Source organism: Geotrypetes seraphini, chromosome 7, assembly GCF_902459505.1.
Source record: "Geotrypetes seraphini chromosome 7, aGeoSer1.1, whole genome shotgun sequence".
Classification (NCBI taxonomy): Eukaryota; Metazoa; Chordata; class Amphibia; order Gymnophiona; family Dermophiidae; genus Geotrypetes; species Geotrypetes seraphini.
Window position 1 is genome coordinate 70,908,360 of NC_047090.1, and position 12,839 is coordinate 70,921,198.

General features: G+C 43.1%; 1 protein-coding gene across 1 annotated transcript in view; it reads left to right on the forward strand.

Moving 5' to 3' along the window:
• Window positions 1-12,839, forward strand: part of CMAS (cytidine monophosphate N-acetylneuraminic acid synthetase) — a 99,726-nt gene that overhangs the window by 14,767 nt on the left and 72,120 nt on the right. The window contains exon 2 of the mRNA XM_033952198.1: window positions 5,251-5,399. Coding sequence (XP_033808089.1) covers window positions 5,251-5,399 — 149 coding nt within the window. The remainder of the gene's footprint in view (window positions 1-5,250; window positions 5,400-12,839) is intronic.

Sequence of the window (12,839 nt, forward strand, 5' to 3'; positions counted from 1 at the left end):
AGGAAGTTTTTTTTCACCCAAAGGGTCGTGGACACTTGGAATGCGCTACCGGAGGAAGTGATCAGGCAGAGTACGGGACAGGGATTCAAACAAGGATTGGACGGATTCCTGAGGGATAAAGGGATCGTGGGATACTGAGAGAGGTGCTGGGATGTAACACAGGTATAGAAAGCTAACCAGGTAATAAGTATAGAAACCCAACAGGTCGTGCATGTGCAAGACCGGAGGGTTAGGACTAGAGAATGACACGGTGGCGGTTTACCCGCGGCCACCGCATTTTAGCCGCGGGTCACCCGCCGAAAACGGGGAAGAAAACTAGCAGTCGCTGCGGCGACGGGGACAAGGCCATTCACCGCCCGCGGGGCGGTGAATGGTCTTGTCCCCGCAGTGAGGCATGAAGGATCGCGCGGTCCCCGCAGCTCACACCCGCCTGCCCAATCGATTCTAGTGTTTAGCCAGCTCTCTCCCTTCTCCTCACCTTAGTTTGTAGATTTTCTTTTTCGGCGACCCGCATGCTATCAGAGAGCTGCGCACCCGCTGCTGCTCAGTTTCGATCTTCTGCTCTGACGCAACCGGAAACAGGAAGTTGCAGCAGAGCAGAAGATTGAACACTGAGCAGCCGCGCGTGCAGGTCGCCGAAAAAGAAAACCTATAAACTAAGGTGAGGAGAAGGGAGAGAGCTGGCTAAACACTAGGATCGATTGGGCAGGCAGGTAGTGGCTGCGGGGACCGTACGATCGCTAGTGTTCCCGGCTCAAATTGGAAGGAGGGAGTGAAAGGGAAAAGGATTCTGGGCCAAGGGGATGAAGTCGGAAAGAAAAACCCACAGCAGGAAAGAAAGGGAAGGACTGGCAGGTGAGCCAGATGCTAGAAGCAGGGGGGGGGGGGGAAGAAAGAGGGAAAAAAGCTAGATGGGGTTGAAAAGAAGAGACACACTGGTATGGAAGAGGAAGATAGGGGAAATCTGGACACAGGAAGGTAACAGAAAGAGGGGAAATTATGTGCATGGGGCATAGGGACAGAGACATAAAGGGGACATGCCATGGGAATGGTATATGGACACAGGGGGGGCAATGACAGATACATAGGGGAGATATTAAAAATGGAGAAAATAGGAGCACAGAAGCGAGATGGTTTGTGGGGATGGGACAGGGACCGAGCTTGCAGGCTCCAGTGGCTTGCACAAATTACATTGTAACGTGCCATGAAAATAAGAGGAAGGAAGGTAGATAGGCCACGCGAGAGGAGCTGAAGGGTAGTAGAAAGGAACAGATGGTAAAGGAGGGAGGGAAGGGTGGTGGTGGAAAGGAATAGAACAGACATTGAAGGAGGGTGGAGAGGAACAGACCCCCAAGGGAAATGTGGAAGACAGAGTGGGAAGAAGACAGATGCCAGACTATGCGGGAGCGGAGGGAAGAAGATGGGTGCTAGACCAATTGGGGGGGGGGGTTAAGGGAGAGGCACAGTAACAGCAAATGGAAGACGCAGAGAGAAGACACACAGTGGATGGAAGGAATTCAATGAGAAGATGTGGAAAGCAGAAACCAGACAACAAAGGTAGAAAAAAAAATTATATTTATTTATTTATTTTTTGCTTTAGGATAAAATAGTATATTAGTTGTGTTGATAAAAATTTATAAACAAAGCCCTGCCAGCTGAACATCTCTTTCTCTAGTTCAGCAGCAGGAACTTTGATTTATAAGAAAGGAATAAGCTAAATATTACAGTACTAAGGCTTATATGGATGCAGCGGGGACGGTGACGGGGCGGTGAATGGGATGGCAGTGGCGGTGACGGGGCGGTGAAAGGGATGACGGTGACGGGGCGGTGAAGGGAACGGCGGTGACGGGGCGGTGCAGAGGATGGTGGGCCGGTGTCGGGGCGGTGACGGGGACAGATTTTTTCCCCGTGTCATTCTCTAGTTAGGACTACGATGGGAAGATAGGACTTCAATGAGAAACCAAGGTGGCAAGGGAGCCCCTTCTGGTGATTCAGACAGGTCGTGACCTGTTTGGGCCGCCGCGGGAGCGGACTGCCGGGCAGGATGGACCTATGACCCGGCGGAGGCACTGCTTATGTTCTTATGTTCTTACAACAGCTGATGTTTACAGAGAACTGCCAAGACTCAAGGTGAACAAAGCCATGGGACTGGACAATTTGCACCCAAGAGTGCTCAGAGAGCTATGCGATGTTCTGGCAAAACCATTTGCCATGCTCTTCAATCTCTCCCTAAGTACGGGGAGAGTCCCCCTGGACTGGAAAACAGCTAATGTCATTCCTCTGCACAAAAAGGGTTGCAGAGCAGAGGCTGCGAATTACAGACCGGTGAGTCTCACATCAATAGTGTGTAAACTCATGGAAACTCTACTTAAAGGTAAATTAGACACGATATTGGATGAGGGGAATCTAAGGGATCCCTGTCAACATGGATTCACTAGGGGCAGGTCATGCCAATCCAATCTTATCAGCTTCTTTGATTGGGTGACAGGAAAGCTAGACTTGGGAGAGTCTCTGGACATAGTGTACTTGGATTTCAGTAAAGCTTTTGACAGTGTCCCACACCGTAGACTATTAAACAAGATGAAATCAATGGGGTTAGGTGAGAAACTAACTGCATGGGTCAATGATTGGCTGAGTGGAAGACTTCAGAGGGTGATGGTCAACGGCACCCTCTCTGAGACTTCGGAGGTGACCAGCGGAGTGCCGCAGGGCTCAGTCCTGGGACCATCCCTTTTCAACATATTCATAAGGGACTTGACCCGAGGGCTTCAGGGTAAAGTAGCACTGTTTGCCGAAGATGCCAAACTGTGTAATACAGTAAGCAAAAGCAATCTCAAGGATAGTATGACGCAGGATCTGATCACGTTGGAAAACTGGTCCTCGACATGGCAGCTGGGCTTCAATGCTAAGAAGTGTAAGGTCATGCATCTCGGCATCAGAAATCCATGCAGAACATACACCTTGAATGGAGAAACACTAGCTAGGACTTCAGAAGAACGGGACTTGGGAGTAATCATCAGTGCAGACATGAAGGCTGCCAAACAAATAGAGAAGGCCTCATCAAAGGCAAGGCAAATGATGGGATGTATCAATAGAAGCTTCGTTAGCCGCAAACCTGAAGTCATAATGCCACTTTACAGAACCATGGTGAGACCTCATCTGGAATACTGTGTGCAATTCTGGAAGTCACATTACCGTAAAGATGTGCTTCGAGCTGAGTCGGTCCAGCGGATGGCCACTAGGATGGTCTCCGGACTCAAGGGTCTCTCATACGAAGAAAGACTGGGCAAATTGCTGCTCTATACTCTAGAAGAGCGCAGGGAAAGGGGTGACATGATAGAGACATTTAAGTACGTCACAGGTCGTGTCGAGGTGGAAAATGACATATTCTTTCCCAAGGGACCCTCGGTCACAAGGGGGCACCCGCTCAAACTCAGAGGAGGGAAATTTAGTGGTGACACCAGGAAGTATTTCTTCACAGAAAGGGTGGTGGATCACTGGAACAAACTTCCGGTGTAGGTGATCAGGGCCACCAGCGTGCTCGACTTTAAGAATAAATGGGACATCCACGTGGGATCCCTGCGAGGGTCGAGTTAAGGAGCTGGGTCATTAGCACTCAGACTTAATGGGGTGGGTCAGTAGAGTGGGCAGACTTGGTGGGCTGTAGCCCTTTTCTGCCGTCATCTTTCTATGTTTCTATGTTTCTGGTTTTGTTCTGACATGCACTCAAGAAGCTGTGCTTACTGTGAAACTTTATTTACATGCATCTGGCTGACTTCCCTAGAGCTGCAAAATATGTCTTAAGTCTGTTTTGGGCCTAGGGTGCTAGTTGCAGCGTTTAAAGTCCATTCTCAAAAAAATACATCCAACCATATTTTTTTTTTATTTTTTTAAATCGTCTACTTCTACGTTCAGCCATTTTACAGTGACTTGTTAAACTTTAACCCTTATTTTTTTGGCATTGTTTGCTGGCATTGAAAAACAAAACCATCTTTTTCATGGGGCTTGAAACATGGCATATGTCAACAGGCAGGGAGGCACCAGGATGGATTCGTATGGCCATATCTACATCATACATCTAGAGTCGAAAACAATCCCTGATTTTGTTGATGCTGCACTCCACTAGGGGTGTGGCAACTTCCTGGGCAGAGTCCTGGGTGATTCTGCCTGAAGAGATATGTAGAGCAGCGATGTGGTCCTCCCTCCTTTTACAAAGTTTTACAGGGTGGATGTAGTGGCTCACTTGGACACAACTTTTGGGTCTTCAGTGCTGGCAGCAAGCTCATCTGTCCTGCTCTGGACTCTATAGACTGTTAGGTATGTTGGAGCTGTTCAGGACTTCTATACCCATTGCACTGGAAAGAAAGATTAGGTTCTTACATTGATAATCTTCTTTCCTGTAAATGAGTTTAGAGGTCCTGATACCTGCCCATCAGTTGTCACTTCGCGTTCTTGGGGTTCCAAGAAATGTATTACAGTATAGTAGACTGCCTCAGTCAGTTGTCTTAACACATGTTTACATTTCCCTATCAAGCAGGGTTGCACAGTGATGAGGCTTCTTCAATTGAAGAACTTAGCATAAATTGGTAAGAACTCCTTAACTGTTAGTGCAGTTTGCACTCAGGTAGGTGGCTGTTTTATTCCACCTTTTTTCATTCAAATGTTTAATTCATGTAGTTTATGCATGGTATTTACAGAGCAGAACAGTTATTAACTGGGGAATTCTCCCAAGTCCCCCTCCTTCTGTGTATTTTGATAATATACTGATACTCGATTGCTTTGGTACAAACTGAGGAGCTACAGCACAGCCTTCTGGGTAAGGTGGCGGAGCCGAGAAAATGATTGTTGCCTTCTTCAAATAATATGCAGTTTGAGGGTGACTACCCAGCTGTTCAGGACCTCTACATCTGTCTGCAGGAAAGTAGATTATAGAGATAAGAACCTAATATTTCTTGAGGAAGCACAGTTTTGGCTCATATAGCTGTCGTGACTGGGATGGCTGAGTTAATTAGTTGCGGGAGGGAGGGAGGTGCTAAGAAGCGAGAAAATAAGAAGGCAAATGGTGCCATAGCCTGGCAGAGAACCTGCAGATCATGCTGGAAGCACCTGTGCCACTACCAGTGAGAGAAAATGGTGGGAAGGGGGCAATTTTTTTTTCACCACTCCACATTGGTGCCCTTTGTAGCCACACTGCTTGCACAGTCCTTGATATGGTAAAGGAGATATCCATATAATTTTCTCTCTCTTCAGTGTGTGGGTTTCTACAGATACAGATGAAATAGAAGCACAAGCAAGGAGTTTGGGTTCTGTAGTTCAGGTCCATCGTAGGAGCCCTGAGGTGTCTAAAGATACAACCTCATCACAGGATACTTTAAAAGAATTTCTTCAGTATCATCCAGGTAAGCTAGTTATCATTCTGTACATTGGAATGTGCACTTCTCCTAGAGTCCAACCAAATTTCAGAAACTGACCCAAAATCTGGGTTCAGGTCAGCTACCTTTAAACAATGCAATACAATACAATTTTTATTTTTATACTGCCAATACCTCCATGAAGTTCACAGCTGTTTACATAAGTAATTATAGTGATCCAAATTAAAAGCTAGTGTTACAATATTTAGGAATTATTAGTAACAAATTCATGAAATAGGTCTTTAGGTCTTTTTTGAAGCATTTAAAATTAGATTGCTGGTTAGTATTGGTAATGCTTTCCACAGTTTTGCTGCTTGATATGCCCATGTGGAATTAAAAAATTCTATTGTATCTAATGGTCCTAATGACTGGATTCCCAAAAGTATCATTGTTTCTTAGGTTCAAAGATGGATTGTTAGAAAATGTATAGAGATGTGGTATATAATCAGTAGTTTCTCTAAACCGTATTTTAAATAGAATACAATATAATTTATAAAGTAGTCTCCCTTCTATAGGTAGCCAGTGTAATTCACGTAAAGGTGTAGGTCTAGTGGGTCTTCAGGGCAAGAGCAATCCTCAGTCATTCTTTCCCCCATATGTTTCGCAGCCAAAATGGGATTGAAAGCAGCATAAGTGGGAACAATCTCCAGTTGCTCCTGCTTATGCTGTTTTCCATCTCAAAATGACTATCGGGACCTTCCGTGGCAGTCTTGCAAGGCTGCCACAGAAAGTCCTGGCAGCAATTTTGGCTGTAGAACCAGAGGGGATAAGTGCAACTGGGAATTGCTGTTGCCCTAAAGATCTACTAGACTACCAAGAGGTTTAAAGGCATTCCTGGAGAGGGCCTTCAGGTGGTGGGAGGGAGGAGGGGTGTACCAAGAACAGTCATGGGGGGGATAGGCTATAGTAGTGGTATCAAGAGTGATCGCATGGGAGGGAGGGAGAGGGTTTGTTTTCAATTTTAGTTGCTAGTTTGGTTTAGATTGAAACTTGGGAATCTCGATCAGCCACCAGCTGCTCCAATGGCATGGGTCTTAAAGGTGGTATATAAGAAATAACACAAAAATTCTGTTGCTGCTGCTCTTTACAAATACAAGTTCTTGACAATTGCTTCTGAACTTGTAAATTAGATAGATCATTGGTTCGGAACCCTGACCTGGGAGACCACCCCAGCCAGTCAGATTTTCAGGATCTCACTAATGAATATGCATGAGACATATTTGCTTGTCTGTCTCCTCCATTATATGCAGATCTCTCTCATGCATATTCATTAGGGATATCCTGAAAATCTGACTGGCTGGGGGTCCTCCAGGACAAGGTTGAGAACCACTGGGATAGACTATTTTAAGGCCTCCAAGTATAGTCCTCTTGACTCTTCCCCAATTCAATTTCCCCCACATTTTCTACAAACTTGCTGCTGGTGTATATCCCATAAGTCTGGTCTTCTACCTGTACTGTGCAGCTTTTCAGTGAGTCAGTCATGTGCTATCCAAACTTCCAAACAGTTTTGCAAGAAGGGGCGACTAACATAGGAAAACACTAATTTGTGCAGGAGTTCTGACTTTAGTGAATCGGGGCCATAGTTCCCAAATTCTCTGAAACTTTTTTTCCACCTCCTAAAAGAAACAATTCGTGCAGCTTATTCCTCAATCAGGGATGACCCAATGTTGTATTATGCATTGGCGGCCCACTAAAAGAGTCTTACGTATAAATAATTTCTTGCCACTACTAAAATGTGTCCAAAAATGTGCCATATCCAAAAGAAATAGCTGAGGCTGCACCTCTAAAGGCTGATGAAGCAGAGTAGTTAAGAAGTTTGCCACCTGCCCCCAAAATCTCCCAATCGGAAGCTTGAATCCTTTTTTATTAATGAAGCACACTAACAGTGGCAATGTTTCGGGAACTGGGTCATTTTCTCCCAGAGATGGTTCATGAGAACTGTTTCTTGTTTTGACAGTCAGGTGAAAAGAAAGGGGCTCTTAGCAACTTACTCCTTCTACCAAATGAGGTCTCAGTTTGGCTGTGTGAAGACTGTTTGCTTCTATATTTGAACTCCTTTTTTATTTTCCCTACATGCAGAGTGGGAGAAGTTGTGTCTCGGTTAATGTCCTAGATCAGGGGTAGGCAATTCCAGTCCTTGAGAGCCGGAGCCAGATCAGGTTTTCAGGATATCCATAATAAATATGCATGAGATAGATTTGCATCTCAAGGAGGCAGTGCATGCAAATCCATCTCATATCTTGAAAACCTGACCTGGCTCTCGAGGACCGGAATTGCCCACCCCTGTCCTAGATTGTACTGCTGTGTGATGTACCATTGCTAGTTTTTGAGATTAGAGAGGTTCTCTTATTTCACTCCGCACAAATTAGTGTTTTTCCTTTTTGTACTATGTGGAATATCCTCTATAATAAAACCCTAAGCGCGCATGCGCACTTAGGAAGTTGTGATCCCTGCCGCTGTGATGTCTGCCTCCGTGCCAAATTCGATTGGAAGCACGTGGGGCGGCTTGTGGCACGTGGGACAGCTTGAGCAGCGGTGCCGGGACGCCTCTTCTCACCCCCGGACCAGCAAACGCAGCAGCCGCAGGGCATTTGCTAGGCCGGCTCACTTCAATATTGCAAGCTCTGCCTGGGCTAGCTCTGCCTGGGCTAGCGGATGCTGGACAGGGGGAGCAGGGAAAGAAGGCCTGCTGCTGGACAGGGGGAGGTAAAACGAAGGGAGAAGGGCTGCTGCTGGACAGGGGGAGCAGGCAAGGAGTGGTGGTGGACAGCTGAGGAGAGAGAGAGAGAAAGAAAGACAGACAAACACACACATCTATTCTAGCACCCGTTAATGTAATGGGCTTAAAGACTAGTATCTCATATTCTTAGAAGCTAACCTTATTTCAAGATGTGCCTCATCTTATCTTGTTTACTTTCCCCGCATTCTGTATCACATAGCTCCTTTCTACATTTCTTTGTTTGTCCCAAGCTTCTGTTTGCTTCCTCCTGCAGATGTTATGAACCTCATTTGGGCAGAAAAATTATACTTTACAGTGGTTCATATTCTGAGGTTAAGGTTTTTCTACTTCTTATTTTCTCAGAATTCCTTATTCATAAGGAGCAATATGGTATTTCTAAAAAAAAACAAAAAAAAAACCCAACTCAAACAAACCCAAACACACACATATTTATTTAGTGGTTGGACCTCCATCTGTTCGGGACCCTTTTTCCCTTCAGAAGACAGCTTGTCAGTTTGAAGTAGTTGTCTCCTCGTAAGTAAGTCTTCCTTTGAAGCTTTTTGAAGGAATGACACAAGATGCCCTGGATCAGAACTTATCAGATCTCCATCCCTACATTTCCCCTTACTTAACTATTTTGAAGGGTTTAAAGAGGTGAGGCAAATCTGCTCGGGAGAATTTGGATAGCGATCATAAAGTGGACTTATGGGCAAGTTAAACAAGGCAGACAGGCATTGCAGAGAACAACAGAGGGCAAGCAAGAGACCTAATTCAAAGAGGAGATTTTGCAGAATAACCTGGATCCACCAGCCAAATGGAAGCCATGCCCATAAAGCATTCCAGCACTTTGGTGAGCTATTGTGTTCTTGATTTAAAAAGCTAAGTGCTCAGTAAGATATGATCGATGTTCTTAGCTAAAGCACAAGCTAATTGTGATAAGGTGTTTCGATTAAATAATGCTAACCCAGGTACACCAACTAAAGAGACTGTCAAAGAGATAAGTTCAGCTGCTGAGAGCAAGTTAACATTACTATTCAGTTAAAGCATAACTATCAGAGGTTATAGAGACAGAGCGTCTTTCTCTAACTATCCCGGGATTAATCAATTGCTTTCTATTTACCAAGGCTGCCCAGAATTTACTCAGGCAGCCTGGGATATTGTGTGTTAAATTAGCAGAGATGTCCTGCAGGCAGGACAAGGTGAGCATTAATATATGAAATATTTACAAAATGTGAACAGTTCCATAACTACAATTCTTACCCTAGCACATGACATATTTTTGTGATTTGCTACCACGGGGGAATAAATAGTCATGGCATTCCAGGGTAATTTTCTGACTACGTTTCCCCATGATGTAAACTTGGTACATGATACTTCAGCTTCAATCATAAAATTAGTTAGTGGGGAAATCTTTCTTATTCCCCTTGGTGCTAACTTAATCATTTCCATATAGTGCCTCTGGAAGCTGCAAAATCTAATGTGTTGGTAGTAGTGTTTTTGTTATTATATGCACATTTCAGATATAACGATACATCCACAATTCACACACCTAAATCAAACACATGCTCACACACACAGTCTGGGGCCCCAAACACGTCACACGTATATCTATCACATATTCAGTAATTACTAATAAGGTGCATATGTTATAATCAAAAGTGTGAGTCCCTATAACTTCCTAAGCCAGAAGGAGGGGTCTGGCATTAATTAAAGTTCACTAGTAGATATGTGATGCATATCCAAAAAATCCCTAAATGTCCCTAAAATAAGAGAACCTCAAGATTACTTTCCCTATACCCAGAAGTGCCGGGCATAGTAACCTAGAATTAAATGTATTAAGATGGAGAAGAAATGCCCAGGGCAAACCCTAAAAAGCCCAAATATATGCATAATATGTACAGTTAATTCATGTGAAGGTGATACAAACAATGAATATACACAAGACAGATTTTGTCTTTTTAGAGTGTGGTGCAAGGGCCAAGTTCTCAAATTAAATGTAAATCGTAAAAATAACTTGTGATGTGTCAGCAAATAATCAAAAATGTAAATCACTGCCACCTGTGGGACAGGCCTATTACCTGCGACAGGTGTTACAGTACATAAAATATGGGATAAACAAATAGTTCTTTTCTGAGAACAATGCATGAGACAATAATAAAGAAAATACAACAGCGAACAAAATATCATAATGGGCCTATTAGATTCTGAAGATCTGCAGTGCTACTATAAATAGCTTGCATGGTGTGGGTGTATATTTTTTGGCAGAAAGGTATTAAACCATAGAACAGGTTTGTTAAATTAAAAAAAGGAAAAAGCACAATAGTTGCACACCTAATGTGAATATTATCAGTCTTTTTCAAGGTGAGAATGGCTGGGTTACTCAATCTTTTAAGGTGTCCCCCAAGTTACAGGATCAGTCTTAGAATAACGCTTTCTTTTCCGAAAATGGAAGCTTTTAATGTGTGCCCAAGTCACAGGATCAGTCTTAGAATAACGCTTTCTTTTCCGGTGGTGTGGGAGTTTGTTGTGGTTTCTGTAAGATGGAATTTAATTCAGGAATGGGGTTCTGCAGGAATTGATGCCACAACATTTTCCTTTGTGGTTCTTGCACTGGTGTCTGCAGCTGCTTGCTTTTCTTCCATAGGGGCAGCTCAATTTTCTTCTGTAGTTTCTGCTCATGCAGGCCAGACGTGTCTGCTCGACTCCCAAGGATTAGGAGACAGTACTCTGAAAGATAGTTCAAATGGTTAAGAGTGAACAAAATAGTGAACAAAGACATTTGAACCTGTCTCAAATTAGGAATGGCATATTTCACTGGTTTCTGTTTTAATAAAGAAGATGTTAATATACGGTTTGCTGTGCTAAAAATGGCTTGTCCTGTAGAATCTTAAGGCAAATCGTGAATCAGCTGGATATCCCACTGTAGGCAAAACTCAGAAAAAGCATTGGAAGAATATGCAGAGCCATTGTCTGCTTTTTAAAGTTTTTGGCTTTCCCATAACAGCAATGCATTGTAACATGTGATTAAGTACTTGATTCGTTGTTTCTCCTGTTTGTAATGTTACCCAAAGATAACCAAAATAGGTGTCAATAGTAACGTGCAGATATTTCCATTTCCAGAAAGAGGGATATTGCATGACATCTATTTGCCACACTTAATTTACTGCAAGTCTCCTGGTTTTACCCCGTACTCAGCAGCAGAATGCAGCTGTGAGCATATGGGGGCAGGATTGAACTATTGTTGTAACTTGATTTAAAGGAATTTTTAACATTTTCACCAGAGCTTTGGCATTTTGGTGAAAGAATGCATGCCTATCCATGGAAGGGGTAAAGTGTGCAGTATCTGCAATATTATCTCCTATAGAAATGACTCCAGGAAGATTTTTGATGGCTACGAATGTGAAACACATTAAGAGAGTTTTACGTGTTGACAATAATGGGCATAATTCAAGAAACAAGGATAGCAATTTGTCATAAATTGACGGGGTGACGTAGGCACCAGGAAGCTGGTAAACTAAAGTACGAGCGTACAGACTGCCTGTAAGCAGGTTCAATGGACAGAGGGAAAAGGTGTGCAGCGCAAGAATAACAGCGGCTATTTCCGATCGCTGAGCAGATTGTTGCGGGGCAGAGATTAAGACCCGAGAATCATTTTCTTGGGTCCAGAGCATGACTCCGCGTGTCTTGCTGCCATCTGTATACACAGTGAGAGCGTCAATTATAGGTGTTAAGCTTAGTGCAGAATGAAATTCCAAAACACCTGCTGCCACTAGAATTAAACATTTATCTTAAGGATAATGATGACAAATATGACCAATGTAATTTATTAATGCAATTTGCAATTCCTCATTATATTTAAAAAGAAATTCCCATTGCTCTTGTGAAATGGGAACGGTGATAGATATCAAATCCAATCCCATAAAGTTTAATGCTCTATTTCGTGCCTTACAAATCAGTGAACTATACATGTATTAAGGAGAACTGATATTCTTAGGGGGTGTATGTGGTAAATATATCCATTCCACCATATGTAATGATTATCTGGTGTTAGCTGGCCTAAAACCGCAGTAGGTTGGCGTTTCTATGGAAGGATTAATAAAGAAAGTGCTATAGAATCTTGAATCCTATTAACCCATTGCGTTAATAATAGCTGGTTAAGAATCACTATCACCTTTTGAATGTCTGGTGTTATATAGATCAAATCAAAAAATTGTTTGCCTTAATTAAGTTTTAAAGTAATAATGATAGGAGCTGCAAATGATTGCAGTAATTTGTGACCCAAATAAATATAAGGATACCGCTTTTGAACTTTTTCAGGTGCAATGCACAACCCTTAATGTTTTAAATGTGTGGTCAATTCAGAACTCCATTCAGTTTTAATTGTCGGAGCTACTTATCAAGATATTTGCTTTATCATCTGGATGTAGAGGAATGATAAAAAAACAATGTTTAAGGCCTATTACCAAAACCTCCCTTTTTATCGGAATTATGTTAGGATTTGGAGTGCCACAGTGTAAAGGACCCATAGGTTGAATGCACTGATTAATTTTCCTAAGATCATGCAGCAATCTCCATTTACCTGATTTTTTCTTTATTACAAACACTGGAGAGTTCAAGAAGCCAGCATTTTTCTGTATAAATCAGTAATTCATTCTCCCATCAAATTACCAAAGTACAATTAATACCCAAATTTTAATTTGTGACCACTC